General features: G+C 39.6%; 1 protein-coding gene across 2 annotated transcripts in view; it reads right to left on the reverse strand.

Annotated features, from left to right (window-relative positions):
* spg11 (SPG11 vesicle trafficking associated, spatacsin) overlaps window positions 1–22,575 on the reverse strand; it is a 143,916-nt gene that overhangs the window by 25,197 nt on the left and 96,144 nt on the right. For both annotated transcript variants that reach the window (XM_043677119.2, XM_043677120.2), the window contains exons 28-33: window positions 17,455–17,626; window positions 13,334–13,548; window positions 11,996–12,755; window positions 10,040–10,188; window positions 8,325–8,523; window positions 606–743 (exon numbers count right to left, since the gene is read on the reverse strand). In XM_043677119.2, the coding sequence (XP_043533054.2) occupies window positions 606–743; window positions 8,325–8,523; window positions 10,040–10,188; window positions 11,996–12,755; window positions 13,334–13,548; window positions 17,455–17,626 (1,633 nt within the window). The remainder of the gene's footprint in view (window positions 1–605; window positions 744–8,324; window positions 8,524–10,039; window positions 10,189–11,995; window positions 12,756–13,333; window positions 13,549–17,454; window positions 17,627–22,575) is intronic.

Below are 22,575 nucleotides of genomic sequence, written 5' to 3' on the forward strand. Positions count from 1 at the left end.
AAAATCATGAGGTGTCCAGACAGAAAAGAGCAGGAAAAACTGTTTTCAATATGTAGAAATTAAGAACGAGAGGTCGAAGATTTAAAGTAACAGAAAGAAAAAGGAAAGGATAAGAATCTTTTCACACAGTGAACAGTTCAGGTCTGGAATGCAATGCCTCAGATTGAGATGGAGCCAGATTCACCTGAAGGATTCAGAAGGGAATTGGAGGATTATCTCAAAAGGAACAGTGTGTAGGAGTTACAGGGAGAAGGTGGGTGAGTGGCAGTAAGTGAATTGCTCATTTGATGACCAGGTGCAGTCGTTACGAGCCAAACAACCTCTTGCTGTGAAATCCTAACTCAGAAGCATGCAGTGCAGTCCTGACCTAAAGGGCAAGTAATACAGCAGCTAATTTATGGTTGGTGTCTAATTCAGTAAACATTGTTCTCGTGCAGGGAAAGAAGTTTTTGGAAAGCAGAAATGGGAATTGATCTCTGGATATTACAAGTGAGAATTACAGAAAAGGCTGGCATTTCCCTTTAAACACAAATGGTTAACATATCCACAAAGCCATTTCACAGCTTAAGATAATGGCCATTGTATTAACAATTGCAATTACTTACTGCATTCCAGTTCCCCATTTGGAATGGATGAAATTTTATCCAACAGCTTGGTACCAACGAGGATCGGATCTTGACACAGTTTAGCAAGCTGTAGGAAAGCCTCTTTCCCATCAAGGAGCTTATAGATCTGCCTCACTCCTGTGAGGAAAGATAATGAATAGAACAGTAACCATCACTAATGTGAACTGCAGCTCACTGATAACTACACTTTTAGCTAAGATTACGTTTCCAGGAATACCTTTGAACTCCCAGAAGCCTCTTTTCTGAAGCAGAGGTTAGGACACTGCCTCTCAATTGGTCAGACTTGAATCCAAGCCAAGAATCTAGCTGAAACCTTTTTACCCCTTGTTGGCTGAATAGATCCAAGTTTAATGAGTTTGGACAGTCTAAATACAACACCCAAATGCCAGAAGCCGCATCCTCCACCCCAAAAGACCCTGGGGTGAAAAATTAAAAAGATTCCTTTTTAATCCAGGAACTCTTCATTAGGTGTGAAAGGAACACGCCCAGTTAACGGTTTTTGTGTACAGAATATGTTTGTTTTTAATTAAGCAGTGATACAGTTTACAAAATGTGTAGCTAATGTACATAAACCGTTGAAGGGTCTTCTGGTCAACTGCAGTCTGTTGTTCCAACTAAACTAGATGGGAACAGTATAATATTCCTATATTTCCAGCACTTCAGAGAAAGCTTTTGGGCCTGACCCATGATCCACGACTTGAACAAGTTACACAGATTGAAAGATCTGTGCAGTATTGAGGGCCAGTTCAATTGTTTTTCTCCAACAAGACATGAAAGCAAGGTCCTGTCTGCCTACTTGGCTGCATGCCAAACATCCCATGGCATTAATCAGAGAGGCACAGGGAGTTCCAACAGCAACAAGTAATTAAATGGGCATTAGTTTTAGGTATTGCTATGGGACATTTGTTGTGTGGTGTGATGACTGTAATTGTATTTTTAAAACTCGCTGGTTGTGAAAACATTTAGATTCCTGAAGTACTGAGTATTACAAATGTAAACTTTCTTCCTAATGAAAATCAATGCACTCAATACTAAAAGTTTCTAATTCTGGTTCCTCCTCCCCGAAGGCACTGTTTCCACTGGCAATGATAGCTCAATTGTATCACATTTGAGTGAATTCACACTAGAACATTTTACAACTTTCAGGGGACACGTATATTTTAGTATATGGATCTAGAAGGTATGAAAGGGTTAAAACTGGACTGAATACAATAAGCTTCACCCATTGTGATGATGCTATGGGATCATAATGGGAGGAAAATTAGAATCTTGTGGGAAACAGGCCAGAAGCTAGGCCCTCCCAAAAATCTCTAAAAACGTAAAGCCTATTCTTCTAACCTTTAGATAGTTGCAGGTAAGCAATAAACTACATCTTGTTTATTCTGCTAGGCTTTTCCCTTTAGCCCAGAGGTGGTTACCTAACAGAACATGCAAGATACGACAGAACCCACACACTTAAGGTACAGATGGCAACACATATGTGGCAATCAAAATGAGACAAGATTTAAATTTAGCAGCATTACTTCCAAAGAGGAAAACATGCTGGCAAATCAGAAGAATCCAAGTAAAACCTGGGAGGCATGTGGCTCAGTGGTTAGCACTGCTGCCTCAGTGCCAGGGACCCAGGTTTGATTCCATCCTTGGGCAACTGTGTGGAGTTTACACATTCTCCCCGTGTCTGCGTGGGTTTCCTCCAGATGCTCCAGTTTCCTCCCACAGTCCAAAGATATGCAGGTTAGGTGAATTGGCCATGCTAAATTGCCCATAGTATTCAGGGATGTGTAGGTTAGGTGCATTAAGTATAATGGAATTGGTCTGGGTGGCTTACTCTTTGGAAGGTCAGTGGGGACTTGTTGGGGCTGAAGGGCCTGTTTCCACACTAGGGATTCTATGAATCTATGAAGACACAATACTGCTGATAGCAGAGGTTAGTGAGCCTCACACAACCTTATGACTGCATTCGATACTGAAGAATACTTTTTAAAAAAAGACAAAAAATATTTCAGAACTGATAGAAGACACTGTTCAAAAAAAAAAAAAAACTGGTGGCGGCCTTGGGATCACTCCTGAGTCAGAGTTTAAAGAACACATAACAGATTGCAAGTCTCAAAAGCAAAAATCTCTGGTCCATTGGGAAAACTTAAATAATGTAGCACTTCAGACTGAAAGAGTATGAATTAATGAAAAAGTTGCAGATCAAACCAGGTCTCCCACTCTTAGAGCGCTGATACCATATTACATGGCTAAGGAACCAAAAAAAGGAATTAACAGGGGCCTAGAGAGAACCTTATATAATCCTGGAGTAGACAACTGGGGAAATCACAATCCCAGCCATTTAAAGTAGATACGCATGAGCACTGTAATTAAGTGAGCAAGTCTGGTCTAAAATTAGACTTTTTCTGTGAAACTCCTTTATAGCCACAAAGAGTGGGAGAACTCTCAGGACAGTGCAGCAGCAAAGGGAGAACCGCCATTATTACAAAATGAAAATATTTTAAAATTAAAATAACTAGTCACCATAAAAAAGCCAAGGAATCAGAAATAGTCTTGTGAGATTTCAGAAATGTGCAAACAGAACACAAAATAGGACATCCCAGAGAAAACAATTTTTTGAGATATGGAATAACCTCCAAAACAGACAGTAAATCAGAAGCAAAACTTCTTTATGCAGTTGGGAATATTGCATATGTTATTGCCCACTAAAGGAGTAAAAGCAGCAATAGACATGCTTGAATCGGCATTGAAAGCTTTTGACAATTAATTCAATCTCAGAACTAATATTTCTTGAAAAAGCATGATTTATCAGAGCAATACAGTTTTCAGGAATCCATAGATAATTTTGTGAATGATCTTTATAAATTAGAAGGGAAATACAACTGCTGTAACTTAAAGGATAAAGTGAGGACTGCAGATGCTGGAGATCAGAGGTGAGAATGGGGTGCTGGAAAAGCATAGCAGGTCAGGCAGTTTCTGAGGAGCCGAAGAATCAACATTTTGGGCATAAGCCCTTCATCAGGTCTTTAAGTCAAGAGGCCAAATCACTATAGGTATTAATGATGGGTCTTTATCAGATTTATTACACTCTAAAGATGACCTGACTCTGAAGAATGTCATTTAGATGATAATTGAAGCAGACATTCAGAAGCAACACACACCAATCCTAAGTGGAGAAGATCAAACTTAGCACAGAAAATCTTCAGAATCTGTTAAATTCTAAAGATACCATGCAACAAAGGACATACTATATCAGCCAATGCAGTGGGTTGGACAGATAGCAAGCAATAAAAGTCCTGGTCAAAGTTGTAGTAAATATACCTCACAGGTCGAGCAGTCCGCAGTTAACAGAATCACAGAATTATTACACATCTGTTTGCCTGAATTGGTTCCTTTGTAAAGCAGTAGTTCACTTTCAGAAAATGTGCTGAAACAGGACACAATCACTGAAAGGTAAAAGACAGAACTCCCCAAACAAATAAGGAAATGAGAAAGACATCTCCAGCAGGAGACAACCTCAAAGTTTCCCTTGGGGAAATTTGTGCCCAAACTGAACATTCTGACAAATTGATCTTTATGTTTATGGGCATCTGATTAATTTCAAGTTAAACATAAAAGCAAGTGACATAATCTTACAAGATGATGAGCCTTGGTTGATGAAACACTGCTTTCAGATGACAGAAGTTTGACTCCATGGTCCACAGAACACTGCACTTAACATTAAAAGTATGTTACAAGCAACTCTCTAATAAGGGGAAATATCCAATATTAAAAAACTTGCACACCTCACACACAGGAATCATCATTCCAGAGTAGAAAAGATAGCATGGAACCGAATCTTACTCAAAGTGAAAAGGATTAAAATAATAAAAAAAAGTCAAAGATGATTTTTCAGGACTCCATAAACTTTCGGACAAAATGTACATAAAAAGCCTGTGACTAAACTGATTTGGCAGAAATGTTTTCCACACTTTTCAAAATTGGAGTGAGTTCAGATTCCAAGTGCCAACAAACTTCAAGAAGAAATGCAAACAAAGAGACAGCAACTGAACAGCAGACCCAACTTGAGATAAAGGAAATATCTGCAACTTAATTGAATCAGATTGTAAGACATCACCGTGAACATCTAGTTTTTACAAACCCAAGTCACATTAGTCACTAAGATGACCAGGAAGGGACAAATTAGAGCAGAATATTTGTTATCGAAACCTTACAAAAAAGAATCCTCAACAACCATAATGGATATCACATCAAACAAAAAGGAATATTTCGGTAACATACATAATTAAGGATGTGAACAAGTTGGTGTCATCAATAATTGAATCAAAGTCCAAGACCATCAAGTAGAGGTAAAACACCCACAAATTGAAGATTAAGCACATACAATGCCATGGAAGACATTTCTGAGATGAAGCAGCAATATCTGAAAAATTCACGGGTGCCTGCCAGAGTAGCATAGAAAAGGCAGTGGAAGTGCGACTCCTGAACTGATCTGGCATAAACATGATGGGTCAAATGGACTCCTCCTGTATCATAAATTACTGAGATGATAAGAAAACTAAAATTTAAAAAAATTGTATCTTCCACAGGAGCACATCTGCAAGTGTGGAAGACCATACAGTGTTGCCCAAATCAGACTTCACATGTACACACACCAGGAAGTAACTTTAAGTGCAGTGTGACATAAGATCCTGCTCTGATCTCCAGCATCTTTCTCCTAGTTGATTATAACCTCACTGCTTAGCCTCTTCAAAGGTTGCCCACCTTGAAGTAGTTCTCCTCCTCCCCCCACATTCCTGCTGAAGAGCTTATGCTCAAAACGTCGACTCTCCTGTTTCTCAGATCTGCCTGACCGGCTGTGCTTTTCCAGCACCATACATTTTGACTCTCATCTCCAGCATCTGCAGTCCTTGCGCAGAGAAAGGTTCAGACAGCAATACTTAGAGAACATATTACTAAAAATTAGATCCTCAGCCAAATGAAGATGAGTTTTGGACAGTACATTTAAAATTAGATCCCACCAAAGCAACTAGGGTCATATCAGCAAAAGAATGTAATTCTGGAAACTCATGTTTCTTGTCCCATGGGAGGCATTCTGATTTCTGGACCTCCAAATTCTCCCTCAGTTTAACTGTGGTTATTAATATTCTCCCTATCTCTCTTAAAGAGTGACTTTTGCTGGAACATAGTTCCAGGAGCACTGACAACCTTCAAGGAATTCACTCATTTTTCATATGTGGCCCCATTCAATGATTGCTCTAAAGATTTTAACTGTGGAAGACCACACTGCTGAGCCAGTGTATTTTCCAGCTGGAATTTCCACATCATACTCTGGAACATTGAATAAAACCTCCCTCTCAAAGTAGGGAGGCCGAGACCAATCGTACAGCCTCACGGATAAAGGACTCTGTATATGCAACAAAGCTGCCTGCACTAAAAGATTATGTTTCAAGGGGGGCCATTCAGATTTAAAGAAGGGCCTCAATCAGGAAGGTGGAGCTGACCTCTCCCTCAGATGCTGTCAGGGAGGTAACGGGGAGTATAGTAGTTAGATTGCTAGACTGTTAATCCAGAGACCCAGGTAATGTTCTGGGGACCCAGATTCAAATCCTGACATGGCAGATGGTGGAACATTAGTTTAATAAAAACCTAGAATTAAGAGTCTAATGATGACCTTGAATCCATTGTTGATTGCCAGAAAATCCATTTGAATTACTAATGTCCTTTCGGGAAGGAAATTGCCACTCTTACCTGGTCTGGCCTACATGTAACTTCAGACCCACAGCAATGTGGTCGACTCTTAACTGCTCTCTGGCAATTAACACTCAACTAGCTAGCAATGCCCACATTGCATGAATGAATAAAAGCCTTTCACTTTGTTTTAATTTTAGATTTCAAACATATTAACATTTCTTTTTATCTCTAGTGTTATTCTAAGATTAATGATATATAAATAGGAAACAATTTGATGTTTTAGGATACTGTAATAATAAGATGTGGCTGCTTGGGGAACAGGCATGCCTCACAATTGCAGGGATCTCATACCTTAATATATAAGTATCTATTATAGTATTCTTAGCAAGGGTCCCGTTATCTCTAGAGTTATTTCAACATTAAAAAAGTTACGTCCTTGAAATCAACTGCTTTTGAAGTCACGAGTCAGATTTCTTTTAAACACAAGACTTTCATACATCAAACAGTCAAACATTTTTCTCAAAAAAGCATTGTAGCAAAGCCCCATACATTCATTAATTTAGAAAGATTTCTGAATCCCAGATGACCTTTGCAATGATGTAATTGCACGGTGAGTATTTCTGATAAAACCTCAACTTTAAAGACCAGAATCAGACAGATTATCAAAACTAATTTTCTTTGGAAAATGTCAGGCATCCTTTTGACAGTTAAACAAACAGAGAAGCCGTGGATGAATTCAACATTGTGGATTCAATATTGTAAGATAACAATGGGATTAGAGAGATTGAAAATAGAATCTTTCCTAGGTGGTGTATTTCTCTAAGCCAGCTAAACTAATAAATGATTAAATTGCTCAACAACTTGACTGGTTTAAGGACTATTCAAAATAGAATGTACAGCAGAGTAACAGGTAATTTTGTCCTGCATATCCATATTGGTGTTCATATTCCACACAAATCACAGAAGGTTGGCCTGCGGGTACAACAGGTATTAAGAAGGCAAGTGGAATTTTGTCCTTCATTGCTAAAGGGAAGGAGTTTAAAAGCAGGGTGTTTATGTTGCAGCCATACAGGGTGCTGGTGAGGCCACACCTGGAGTATTGCATTCTGTTTTGGTCTCCTTACTTGAGAAAGGATGTACTGACACCAGAGTGGATGCAGACAAGGTTCACTAGGTTGATTCCGGAGTTGAGGGGGTTGGCTTATGAGGAGAGACTGAGATTATATTCATTAGAATTTAGAAGAACGAGGAGGGATTTTATAGAAACATAAAATTATGAAGGAAATAGATAAGATAAAAGTACAGAGGACGTTTCCACTGGCAGATAAAATTAGGACAAGAGGGCAGAGCCTCAAAATTAGGGACAGCTGTTTTAGGAACTGCATGGAGAAAGAAATTCTTCATTCAGAGGATTTCGAATCTGTGGAATTCCCTGCCCATTGCAGTGGTTGAGGTTTCCTCAGTAAATGTTTTTAAAACTCAGATAGATTATTTTTTGAACAGTAAAGAAATTAAGGGTTATACTGAGAGGGCAGGGAAGTGGAACTGAGTTCACAAAGAGATCAGCCATAATCTTACTGAATGGCAGAGCAAGCTCGAAAGGCCCAATGGCCTACTCCTGTTCATAGTTCTTATGCTCTAAATATTTCTACCTCTAGGTGACCAAATAATGGAATGTGCAAGTGAAGTCATGTAGTCTCATTTAGATCTGACAGGCAAAGCACCAACCAAATGCACCCATCCCAACTTGCTGGATCATGGCCTCTCGATCAGAAATACCAGAAGCTGGGATTTAGTGATCAGACCTCATTCAAGTTTTAATTATTTCTTGAAAAATGTTTCCATTGTGCAGCCAGTTAAACTTACGTTTACACCCAGAAGCACACCCTTGGCTGATTGGGTTACGGGGGCTTTCACGTTATATCTACAAATTCAATCCCATGAGCAGTCTCTCTCACCAGCCCACTGTCTCAGGATACGAGAAGAGGAAAATGGAAATATAATGATTACCTTTGGCTTCTACTGAAGAGAGTGAAGCCTGAACAACTTCATCAGCTATAAGTGCTGCCACCGCTTCTGGCTTCAGTTCTTGGGTTGAGATAAATGCCTGGGCTTTTTTATATCGATCAGGCTGTTGAGATGACAATACTTCTCGCAGAACAGTATCAGAATCTTGGGTTGATATATCATTGAAAGAACAACCAAGCTCCTTTTGTGTAATAAGTAAAACATGTGTTTAAGGCTTATTATGCACTCATGTATAATGCGAAATTGTCCATTCATAAAATAAGAAACTAAAATTATAAAATAAAATAGATAATACGCAAGAGAAAATGATATACTTTTACTGTAAATTATTGCTATGATACCTTGATGCACCCTCATAATTTCCTCAAATATAATAATATTCATGAGTATAGGTACAATAGACCAACTTGCCTCTCTCTGCTGGAGGAATCAACAATTATCTATCTTATGCCATCCGCAGTTTGACAAGTCTTGGAATTTATACCTTTCCTTTCTCTTCTACACACAATTGCCCAATGATCCAAACCCCTCTGGCTGTATAACAATTAGTAACTTCTTTCCTGGTTTGTTCGTCTCCCATTTGTCTTCTGCTCCACTCCCACTAGATTGTTTTTATTCAATGAATCACTCATGACTTTCTTCTCCAGTGCTCCATAACCCCTTTCATGGAAGAACGAATGTTGTCTTGTGTAATTACACAAGAGACAGACAGACTATTGTAAACCCTGGTAGTAATTTGTTACCTAAACCCTGACCCATTATACAAGTATCAGTACTTTAAAAATGTAAATACAAAAACAAAAGAATCTCACAAACAGAATAATTATCAGAATAGCAGTGAACTACACAAATTGAAATGCATTTGTATTGGACAAGACAGCCAATAGGATTTCCATTTATTGGAAATATCCACAGACTCAAATGCATTCAGCACAGAAGGAGGCCATTCATCCCTCCATGATGCTCAAATATCTCATTACATTAATCCCATTTTCCATAGGTTTGGTTCATTGTTCCACACACTAAGACAGCCCAAGTTAATATATAAATATTGTTTAAATATTACAAAAATTTCTAACTCAACCACACCTAAGGTAGCAAATTCCAAACTCCCACCACCCACTGGGTGAAATAGTTCTTGTCAACTCTCCCTGGTTATTGACTCCTTATTAATGGAAAAAGTGCTTTCCTATCCAACTTATTTAAGCCCCTCAATCTTATACAACTCTCAGGAGTCCCCTCAAACTTTATCACAGTCAGAGTTAGGTGTTGGAATGTACTCCCTGCAGCGTGATGGAGGCAGCTTCAATTAAGGCATTCAAGAGGACATTAAATGATGTTTTTTGTATAGAAATAATGTGCAAGCGTCTGGGGAATAAGCAGGGTTTGGCAGTGGATAACAATGCTCATCTGAAGAGCTGGTGCAGACACAATGGGCTGAATTGCCTCCTTCAGTGATTTAACATTTCTGTAAATCTGAATTGTGAAACATGGTCAGTAAACAGCAACAAGGGTTTAAATTGTGAACAAGTTGTTAGAGAATATAATTCCACCTTAAAAATCATCTCCTTCATTCTAGGCATCTTATGCGCACTAATAGACAACTTCTTTACTGTGTTGGCTCATTTTTAGTTGCATTTGATCATTATTAACTGGTCACTATCACAAGTTACATTGAGGAGAGGTTAATGCCATACCTTTGAGAGTTGATACAAGCTAAGAACCTGACGACAATAACCTTTTCCATGGTAGCACTCATTTGTGAGGATTTGAAGATCCTTAACGACCTGGTCTTTAACACTGTCTTCTTCAGAATACTGACCAAATGATGAGGTTACACTGCTCACTGAAGGAGGCAAAAAAAAAATTGATTGCAAATGTACAGGCAGCATAGAAACAAATTGCCAATTTGCCTCGAATTCTGTGAAATCAAACACTTACATCTCAGTCACTTAACAGTTTAGAATTAGAGATGTAACTTGGACAAACTAAAAACCAAAAATGGAGGTTCAGAAAGCAACATGCGCATGCATACCAGTCTAACAGTTTACATGAACAATAATCTTCTGCAGAAAGAGATTGTTGGAAGGAATGCTTGGTTTCTCATTCCCATATAACGTCTTAACCCAAACTTTGATAACAAGTCTTATTCATCCAGTCTTGGTATGTAACATTTTCTACAACAAAACACGTAACAAGATAGAAAAGTTTTTTTCCCTGGCAGGTTTGGTTGTAAATCAAGATGAGCCCTGTGTTCTCTAAAACTCCAACCCACAATAACAAAGCACTGGTCTTGCACTCGGAGGTCCCAGAAGGCAGCATTTTTCCAGAATGCAACCAGAACTCTTCACGGCTACAGTTCCCAACACTCCCTTTGGCTATCCATAAAACTATACGCTCAGTGATTATCATTAGTAGCCAGCTGACTACTTGAAAATTACATCATGGAGAGATGCTGAGCAGTATTACCCAATGAATCACTGAATTGCCTGCTGATTTTCAACCTCTATATTGCATTGGGAATAAACTAATAAACGATTTAATACCTCTCAATCTAAGTTAATATTTCCTTTTCTACCTTAGTTTATTATCTACATAAAACCATACAATTTTAAAAGGCCTCTTAGGGTGACAATAAACACACTGCATCCATTAACAATAAATAAATTTCATTAAGTCAAAGACATACCCCTTTGGTTACTGAATGTTTTATGAAATAGACAAACCTATAAATGAAATATAATGTATTTAAGATAATGTGCATATAAGTAGGAGCACTCTGACTTTGTTTTGTTTTTTATTTTCACTTACTTCTGTCTTATTACTTCAAGACCTGGCTGCTCCAATGTCTTCAGCTAAAACGGATACCCAGGTTTAACTCTCACCACCTCCCATTTTCCACTGACAATTCAAATCCCTGTGTGACCTTGCTCCCTCCTTACCTCAGTAATCTGCTTCAGCCCACAACTCTCCAAAATATGTATTTACCTCTAATTCTGGTCTCTTGTGCATCCCCAGTTTTAACTCTCCAATGTTGGTAGCAATGCCTTCAATTGCTTAGGCCCCCAAGCTCTGAAGTATCCCTTATATCCCTTAAAATTTGTCTTTAATACACTCCTTAAAGCTTACCTCTCTGACCAAGCATCCAGACAGCTAACCTAACATTTCCTTTTTTCCATTTCAGTGAGAGCCTTTGTTCATCAGACTCCTCTGAAGTGTCTTGGAAACTTTCAGATTAAAAAGGTGCGACATAAATTAAAATTTGCTGTGACTGCATTGCACACCCAGACCAAGATAACTAATCAAAATCCCAGTGCTTCATGGTATAGCACTTTAACCTATTGCACCGTTGGGTTACCACTGCATACTCTCAGTCCATTTGTTCGTTTATTAATGAGATGACAATTTCTTTGTCAGAACATAGAATACTCCAGTGGAAAAAGCATTAGAAGTGAAGTAAGAATGTTGTTTCGTGCAATTGCACAGAGACAGACAGACTATTGTAAGCCCTGGCAGTAATTAGTCACCTAGATTCCATAAACTATTATAAAAATTCTCCATAGAGCCAGTGCTGACACAATGGGCTAAAAAACATCATTTGTATTGCAAGTTTCTATGATTCTATTTCAAAAAGTATAAATAAACCAACTTACAACTTGGAATTCTTTTTCGATGGAAGCCTATCTCTCCGTTAAAAGATGCTCCTGCAGTCAAGATGATCTGCATTGAAGGATGAAAATCTACTGTTTGCAGTTCTCCTGAAGCCATGGCTCTGCAGTGGAGAACTAGAGATGTGTCTTGGTTGTAAAATTCAAAATACCTACAAACTCTACTGGCTTCATGAACACAGCCTCCATCTAACAACTCGCCAATCAAAATATTAAGAGCGTCTCTTTCTGCTGCGTCCAGTGCACAATTGGAAGCCATGTCCTTGTTGGGAAACCCTTCAAGCCTGAGATACTTTGGAGAGTTCAGAGCAGGCAGTTTTGAGAATAAGAATTCTTTGGTGGCACCATCAAAAGTTATTTCACCACACACTGACAGCTGCCAGGCAAATCTTGAATTTGTGGACATTAGCAAGGTCTGCTGACTTATGCGACACAGCCAAATCCTCTTCTCCAATTCTTCCAACTGATCCAGGTTTGGAGGATTACTCTGTGACAGCCAATGGCCTGCCATTGTCAACAGGAGACATCTTTCCTGAATGTTCAGGGACTGGTCTTTGAAAGATGAAGGCAGTTGAGATTTAATTACTGGCATCTCATTGACCTGGGCTAGAAAGAATTCAGAAGCAACTACATTGGATATCAAATAATCTTTGAAACAATCATGGCATTTCTTCCAAAAATTTATCCTGGTCTCCTTCCTTTGCCATTGACCACATTGCTTCAAATTTTGAAGCTCCTGAGTTACCTGTAAGAGAAAAGGAAATTAAATACTGGAGACATGTGTAAGATATTGCAATTATTGGTTTGAATTCAGATACAAATCCTTTTTTTATGGTGCTCCCATCTCAGTTTTTATATCTTACCATGCCAAGGATCAATCACAGACAAAGATTGACAAGTAACCCATCGTAGTCCTCTGGCAAAACGTACATTCAAATGATCATGCTATTATTGTTTTGGTTTACCACACAGTAGTTTCTGGATTTCATGTTGCATTTTCCTTTGAGCAATGGATTGAAGAATTGTGATGTCACCATTGTAAGCAATCCAGAGCCAACAATTCCACAGAATCTCCAAATCAAGCAAATGTTATGCCACACATAATTTGATGACACAAACAGAGTGTGCATCACTTCTCAAATTAAAAACTTGTCCTTTAACATTCAATTTGGATTTAATCTGAAAAAAAGCTTTGTTCCTTCAACTCCCAGTCATTCCTGACTTTGCTAAAAAATAAGTGCAGTAGTATTACCATATTTAAGTCTTTTTTTTATTTTAAAGTTTTGATCCACAGGCAAATATTTCAGAAATACAAAATATTACCTCATGGACCACTAAGTGATCAACCGGAAGCTGGGCTAGGTCAGCCACCTGTCTAGCTAAAGCAAAAAGTCCCTTCTTCTGCAGTTGGTCCAGAATTTGTCCACATACGTTCTGCAAAGTGCCTGTGCTGCAGTCAACGAGGAGGGAAGGATCAATAGAGATCGAGGTGTCTTGCAGGAGCTGACTGAGTCTGCTCAGTTTTCGGAAATCTAGCCCTAATGAAAAAGAACGCAAATATTTATTGATGTACTAGAACGTGTAAACGTTATATTACGATATACACTTTTGTGCAATATTTACTTTATTCTGGAAACATGAAATAAAGAAAATAGTATGGAAATAATGTGTCATTTTTAGTTTCAAAACTAAAAAAAAATGCAATTTTTCACAACAGAAAATATTTTCAAAATCACATTCCTCTCAACAAAATATAAGTAATTTTGTACCCTTGTTTTGGACAACCAATATAATTGACTTTGTTTCATTTTATTTTCTCCCCATCCATTTTCTTCTTGGTTATTAATTTCATCATGAGAAAGATGATGGTGTTGCAGATTTTGGTAACCTGTGGCAAGAGCATTGATTGACAGACCTGATTTTGCAGCAACCCCATCTCACTGACCGACCAGTCAGATGCACTCCAAATCATGATTACCAGCCTTGAGAGTATCTGCACCAAGGCTGGTCCAAACATCAGCCACAAGAAGTCCAAGACGATGAAGACAGACAGCTACAATGCTTGTTCATCAGTCAACAGAGTATTGAGTACATCAACACTTCCCCTACCAAAGGAGGGATATCAGGCAGGGTGCTGTAGAGATTGACATCTGCACATGAATCAGTAAAGCAGCAGCGGTCTTTCTGTGGCTGCACAAGGCATGGGCATCCAACACTATCAACAAAGCGATAAGGTTGTGTGTCTGCATGCCCGTTGCCATACCAACTGAAACCTAGATCATTGACACATGGAAGAGAGCAAAAAAGCTGTTATGCCAATTGGATATATTTCACCTGCAAAGCCTGTACAAGATCCTGAGTATCTTATGGAAAGACAATATCACCAATGACGAAATGCTACACAAGACTGATCAGAGGTGTACTTCACTGATGTTAGTTTGTCACATTGTGTCTCCCCCAGACATAGGCTGAACCACAGCGGTAGTAGAAAGACACCAACAGGTGGAAAAAGATAACTGTATCAGCCAAAGACAACTTGCAAAAGTACATTTAAGGAGGACCTGTGAGAGCCAGAGATTATTTGAGCTGGAGCAAAACAAATCTCAAAGAGCTGAGGGGTGGTGCTCATTGACTTCATTTCTCACAGACAAAGAAAGAAACAGTAATAAAATGCATTGTAGCACCATAAAATGACATCAATAAGGAGTGATTTAGCAGACGCAGGGATTGAATATGACTTAAGTGGTAACATAAAGCAAATTGAAGCCTCAAAGGAGTATGTCAGAGAACCTTGCTAGTTCTAAATTCAAGCCAGGTAGCTCCCAACAGCTGTGGAAAGAGTGTTTATGGGAATATAGGAGACAAAGGTACAAAGGAGCGAGAGCGAGGATGAAAAGCAAAAGTCATCTGTTTGTTACTCAGCAAGTTGTACCGTAACACATAATGCATCATTATATCAGGAAAGGCCAAGGTCAGAAAAACAGAGACGCAGCTGAAATAAAGTATTGTTTCAGTAGTCTTTTGCTCCAACTAGTTGCACAAAGGCTAATCTGACAATCTTGTTCAACCACAATCAGTTAGAAAGAAATCAGAACATGTTTTGTCAATTTTTCAGGACTAAATCTGATGTAGCACAACTATGCTCAATATATGACAGTAGCATAGCTTCTATCTTGTTAGATAAAGTGGCTACTCAAGTTAGAAATACAATAAAACATCTTTCCTAGCTGCAGGACAATTTAGTGCCATAACCACGCAATCTCAGCCAGGTTTTCATTTGTTTTTGTAGTAGCCTAAGTAGCAGCCCTTCAAAGACACCCACAGGGTAGGCTGAGAAAGGATCAGACGTAAGTCTGTAAATCCTACTGGACTGTCCAGTCAGATGTGCACTCCCTAGATCAACATTACAACTCCAGGTAGCTGCCACCACCAATCACCACAGGCCTGTTCAGACTGTCAGCACTCGGTTTATGCCTGAAAATGGGTGCAAATTACTTTTTGGACGACTGAGAAGTACTTCAATGAGAAGGTCCATTTCCCTTATTCAAGCAGCAACATACTGCCGACAATTCATTAGGATCTCCCGCAGACAAAAGTATTCAATTAATAATGGGTCTCTACAATGTAATTAATCCCGTACACTGATTATCTGATTTGACCATGCAGGAACAATTATGCAATATACCATTGAGTTACAGATACTAACTTCAACAGTCAATCCTGAGGTCTTAGTAAACAATTTCTGCATAGGTTTGGTTTTAGTTAACTAGTCAAAGAGTACAGCACTTGAGATCTTCAGAAAGTTCAACATTAAAACATCTTTCCCTCATAAATTCACAGTGAAAGGTTTGTCTGGATGACATGTTTATCATTCAATATAAACCCAGCTTGCAGATTATGTTCCTCTATAAATAAGCATTTTAATGTTATGCAGCCCCCCAGATCTATTTAGTAATACTCCAATTGTCAAAGAGAGAGGTTTCAGTAAGCTATTACCTTCCTGTATGATTCATAGCATATGGAAAATTGATTCCATACAGTTGAATTTTTGGCTTATCCTGTGTGAAATTCATTTCCCTACCTAAGAATGAAAGCTTTTTACAATTAATGCAAACCACATGGCAATCCCTACCCTCCCCCCCTACCACTTTAGAAATAAATTTCATGGAGGAGCACTGGGTAGATTATGAACCTGCATTTTTTAAACTGACACCAGATTCTATTCACCAATAGAATTCACCAGTATTCATCAATACTGAAGTCATCTAAGAGTTATTCACTTTGACCTTAACCCTTGTACCTTGTTATTAGTAAAAAGATCTCAAAAAGTGGCAGTCAGCAACAAGGTAGCTACAGACCTAGCACAAGACAATAATAAAAAAAGAATTCTGCTCCTTAGTATGAATAAAAGGGAGGCAGGAGCTAACACACCTGAAGATTCTACCTCATTTGGAGATTTGAGTAGCATCACAAACTGAAAGAGCAAACTACCTAGAAACTCCACAATATCCTAAAATTTGGTTAAAACATGGATAGGAAATATTCACAAACATGCAGATTGCACAATTTTCTGATAGATCTCCCTCTTCCCCTCCTAACCCAATCACAATTCACGTGAGATGAAGAGTTTCACGTGAAAGGAAAGTTGGAAATTTTAAATTAAGATTAATTTACACCTGTCGATTTGCCTGAAGTCACCCCATCTGTGAACAGGAGTTTCTTGCAAACTGTCAAAAGCACACAAAAAACCATACACATACCTAGGGTTCATACACAGCAGTGTTCAATCAACAACAGGCTGTGGATGTCATGTCTGCTTTCATGGCAGGATCTGGTTCCCACATGATTCAAACCCAAACCTTGAGATCCAGTGGTGTACATAGGGGTGGATATTTATTGGTGGATCTGACTGTCAGTCAACAATGCAACAAGTATGGGCAGATCATAAATAACAATCTCTCGGACGAACAGGGAACCTCCTCAAAATACCCATAATGTTCCTGTCCACCTCATTCCACTAAATTTTGTTCCAATTCTTACTGCAAGTCTTCAACATCCTCATGCTTCAATGATTAAAACTCAACCAACAGCACTAAAGCAGACTATCTGGTCATCACCTCATTACTGTCACGTTTCCTACATTGCAACATCCGAACAAGAAACAAGAGAAGGCCTTTCAGCGCTTCAAGCTGATAACAATTGTGGCTGATCAGATTTAAATGTCAACTCTATATTGCTGCAGACCCATGATAATCTCACAACCCCTTGATAATCAAGAATCTCTCTACCTCTGACTACAAAATATTTAAAGATTCTGCATAAACTGCCTTTTGAGGAAGGCAACAGTGACCACACTTCAACCGCACTTTGTGGCTCTGGAGTGTTTAAGGGTGCCCTGAGGTTGTGTAAAGTACAAACAAGTACAAAATCTTTATTAACTTTACCAAAATCTTCTCTTATTTTCAGGGCACAGTCCACATCAGCCAGTATCTGCAGTAGCTTTCCAAGTTCATACTGTGTTGGACACTGCTGTATCATCAGCTTCAGAAGTAAATCAGCTTGTGATTCCATCCATTGGACTGGGATGTCAGTACTTGTTGAATCTTCTGCCTTCAACTGTGACAAAGAAAGAAGTATTTGTTAAGAATTATGGAACAACCATTTTAAGGCATGCAGAATAACTTTGATTTACAAAGGTAACATATTTTGGAAGACAGAATTATAGAATTGTTACAGTATGGAAGGCAGCCATTCAGCCCATTGTGTCCATAATGACTCTCCCATCTCACTTAATGCTAGCCTCCCCTCTTCTCCCAGTAATCCTGCACAATGCCTTAATATTTATGTACAGTACTTCAAAAGGAACTTCATCACATTGGCAGAATATGATGAGTGGAAACCCACGGGGCTGCATTTTGGGTCTCAATTTTTTACAATTTACCTTAATTATTTAAATGAGGGGAGTAAAGGCTTGGTAGCTAAATTTGCAGGTGACATAGAGATAGGTGGGAAAGTATGTTATGAAGAAGACATAAGGAGGTTACAGAGGGATGCAGATAGTCTTTTCAGTATGGAAAAAGGTCCTTCAGCCCATTGTGTGCAAGATAAATTGGGTGTGTGAGCAAAATAGCCCCACTACAGATTTAGCTTGGCATGCAATGTTTCATGCTATGAAGATATGAAAGCTGCACCTTGTACAGGTAGACTATCCTTTATCCAAACAGCCAAAAACCGAAAAGACCCGAAATCCGAAGGTTTTTTTTTGTGAAGATTTTGCTCATTAGCAAGGTTGTTTGGCGTGTAAACAGTTAAGATTAGAGTGGTGCTGGAAAAGCACAGCAGGTCAGGCAGCATCCGAGGAGCAGGAAAACCGACATTTTGGGCAAAAGCCCTTCATCAGGAATTAAGGGAGGAGCCTCCGGGTGGAGAGATAAATGGGAGGGGGGTGGAGCTGGGTAGAAGGTAGTTAAGAGTAGGTGGATAGAGGTGGGGATGAAGGCAATAGGTCAGAGGGGAAGGTGGAGCGGATAGGTGGGAAGGGAGATTGACAGGTGAGACAGGTCATGATGATGGTGCTGAGTTGGAAAGTTAGAACTGGGGGGGGGGGGAATGAGGAAACTGGTGAAGTCCTCAGTGATGCCCTGGGGTTGAAGTGTTCCGAGGCGGAAGATGAGGCGTTCTTCCTCCAAACGTCGAGTGGTGGTGGCGGAGGCCCAGGACCTCCATGTCCTCGGCAGAGTGGGAGAGGAGTTGAAATGTTCAGCCACAGGGCATTGGGGTTGATTGGTGCGGTTGTCCCAGAGATAATCCCTAAAGCGCTCTGCGAGAAGGCATCCAGTCTCCACACTGTAAAGGGGACAGCACCAGGAGCAACGGATATAGTAAATTACATTGGAGCAAGTGCAGGTGAAACTTTGATGGATGTGGATGACTTTGGGGCCTTGGATGGAGGTGAGGGAGTGGTGTGGGCACAGGTTTTGCAATTCCTGCGGTGGCATGGGAAGGTACCGGGAGGGGAGGGTGGTCTGCTCGGGACCAGGTAGTCATGGAGGGAATGGTCTTTGCAGAAAGGGGTGGGGAGGGAAATAGATCCCTAGTGGTGGAGTCCGTTTGGAGGTGGCGAAAATGTCAACGGATGATACAGTTTATGCAGAGGTTGGTAATGTGGAAGGTGAGGACCGGTGGTTGGGGTTCTGTCCCTTGTTGCAGTTGGAGAGATGGGGTTTGAGGGCAGACGTGCAAGACATGGAGAAACCCACCAACTCCCACAGATACCTGGATTACACCTCTTCCAACCTTACCTCCTGCAAAAATGCTATCCTGTATTCCCAATTCCTCTGCCTCCACCGTATCTGCTTCCAGGAGGACCAGTTCCACCACAGAACACACCAGATGGCCTCCTCCTTTAAAGACCACAATTTCCCTTCGCACATGGTTGAAGATGCCCTCCAACGCATTTCATCCACATCCCGTACCTCCGTCCTCAAACCCCACCTCTCCAACCGCAACAACAGAACAGAACCCCCTGGTCCTCACCTTCCACCTCACCAACCTCCACATAAACCACATCATCCGCCAACATTTCCGCCACCTCCAAACGGACCCCACCACCAGGGATCTATTTCCCTCCCCACCCCTTTCCGCAAAGACCATTTCCTCAGTGACTACCTGGTCAGGTCCACGCGCCCCCCCCCCCCAAACAACCCACCCTGTGCCTTCTCGCACAGCGCTTTAGGGAACATCAACCCCACTGCCAAGCACCAACCAGCCTGTTCTTTCTTAGAAGTCTGCTCCTCAATTAAGATTTTTTAAAATTTCACCATCAAGCTGTCACTTATTCTGAAAATCGAAAAATTCCAAATTCCGAAAAAAAGCTAGTCTCGAGCATTTCGGATAAAGGATCGTCTACCTGTACTGCTGAAAGGATTCAGCAATGTAAACACTGGAAGCACAAATCACAGTGGAAGCAGATAGATACTTCCATGCTAAAAATGTCAATCACATGGACTAATGCAGCCTTGATACTAGTAAACACCTTGACTGGATGCAGTAGCAACAACTTTTCAGCCAAGTAGTGAGTATTCCAGCACATTCCCAACTTAAACATTATAAATGATGAAATAATTTTGATTCCTTAAAGTACCCAGTTTATATTCTTCCCCCAATATTGTTGATTTAGTTTTATTTCCTGGTTGATCGTCACCTTTACGTCAGTGATGTTAGACGACAAGGGGACACAACCTCAATGCAAGAGGTTGATTATTTAGGACTGAGAAATGGAGAAATTTCTTTACCCAGACGGTTGTGAACCATTGGATTACACTAGTCCAAAGGCTTGTGGTGCTCCATCATTCAGTATTTTCAAAAGCACGGACTGACAGATTGCTAGATTTCATGATTCAAGGGAAATGGGGAACATATTGGAAAGTTGAGGTAGGAGAACAGCAAACCATGATTTAGCAGAGCAGGCTCAAGATTCTGTATGTGCGCTCTCGCTTTTAATGATGGCTCTGCAGATGGAAGTTGAGGGAGGTAGCAAGGTTATTATGAGTTGGTGACATCTTTTAACTTGCTGCCAGTACCCCTTGCACTTTTGGAAAGTCTGGGATACACACTCAGAATTTTACAGTGAGGAGAGCTCAAAAGAAGACATTTCACCAGCTGTAGGGCAGCATATTGCCGATACTTCTGTATTTTAAGCAGAAACAGTTCATGAAATAACCTGAATCTCTGAAATGAGAACGCAGCGTCTACAAAGATATTGCTCCAGCCATTTTTACACAATACTGTCTCACACACCATTTACAGAAGTTTATCCTGGGAAGCAACCAGAGGTGAGGACCACATCACAGATGGCATTCAGCTTGGGGATTTTCTGATCAGCGCAAGGAGAGGTCAGCCAAATCAAGAATCTAGCCATATTTTTTTTAAAAAGTGCCTCAGAATGCTATTCCGAAGCTCCCATTTTAAAAATAATGACATTTGGATGTTAAAGAAAGCACCCCATCATATTTCACCTCCCAACTTTAATATCCAATACCAAGTATTCAGCTAGTAAGACTCTGCATAATTGATGGCCATGTGTAGTCCATTGCATCACTGATGATCTGCTTGCCAACATATTAATTGAGATGCAAATGGTGTAAATGATTTGCTCTGTACAAAACTTGCCAAAAATTCCTGGCTGGCAAATAATTTTCATGACCAATAGTGTGCTGAATTTAATCATACAACTGTCTTTTTTTGGCAAGTCTGAAAGCCTTTTTATGGCAAAAATACTGTCAATAAATTCTTCACACATCTTGTAGGGTACAACAAAAAGGTCATAGCTGTGTGAAAGCAAGAAAAATCTATTTTAAATCAATTGTCAAACACAGAAATGCATGCCATGGGAATTCTGTATTGTGTTTACTGGGAAATAGGCACAAAGCCATCTATGACATTAAATTTCAGGAATCATTCTTTTGCCTGTTTGGACTGCATTACAATTCCCAACCTGTTCCAACTCATTCTACCTTCCAAAAAATACACAATAGCAACAATTATTACCCTCAATTCCTTCACAAGTTTTGTAACAAGCATCTTATTTCTGGCAACATCGTTCAATATTAATAATTCTAAAAAATAAATTGCAAATACCACAAGACGGTTCACAAAAACAAAATGTTAGACAGAACGAAGATTGTTAAATGTTTACGATCCCTCCTAAAGGGTCTGGCAGTTATTTTTAAAACATTTCACAGCTCAGGTTAAGTACCATATCTTTCAGTTCAGGCCAGTCAATTTTATTGCCAGATCAGTTCCAGAAGTGAGCTCTGGGGTCAGGGGTTGCAAGAGTGAAGAAATATTAAGGGTCACATTTTTGTATGGATCTCCTAGGAAGATTAAGATACAGACGTGAGATTTTGAGATGAAGTGTTTATAATGTACAACTGTTCCCGGTCATCATAAAATGCACACGTACAATGAAGTTTCATGATATTTGGTTATTATAGTTAGTAAGGTAAGTGACAGTACACTGGTGTACAAATAAGGTTTAATGGTAGAACATCGTCTTGTGCCCATTATTCTCCGTGCACTTTTTCCCCATAATTATTTTACTAATCTGCAGTCTCTGCCAGTAAAGTCTGTGCTCAACTGCAAATCAGAATAATGACTGGGTAAAGCTCATTTACCCAGAGTTTCCATCCATTGGATAACCAAATTTTCAATAAATTTCCTTTTAATTTTAAGGGACAGCTAATCAGAGGTTGACAAGAAGAGACATATTTAGGATCATTCATTGACATTTACATCACCAACTTGCTACATGTTATGGGAAACGTTTTCAGAAAGTACAATCCAATGTTTTATTTGGTGCCAAGCTAACCCAACTATCAAACATCAGTCCAGTTTTAAACAAATATATACAAGGAGGGCTGTAGAATCAAGGATATTCACACCTCAAATACTGAGGAGATTTAACCATTAAGTATTATTTTATCATTTGCTAACACAAACTCTGGCATTGCTTAAAAATGACATTTTGTGGACGCTTTTCATCTTGTGTCATCAGAGCAGTTTGC

Source organism: Chiloscyllium plagiosum, unplaced genomic scaffold (assembly GCF_037043375.1).
Source record: "Chiloscyllium plagiosum isolate Xiang-an unplaced genomic scaffold, Cpla_swu_hap1 HiC_scaffold_39, whole genome shotgun sequence".
Classification (NCBI taxonomy): Eukaryota; Metazoa; Chordata; class Chondrichthyes; order Orectolobiformes; family Hemiscylliidae; genus Chiloscyllium; species Chiloscyllium plagiosum.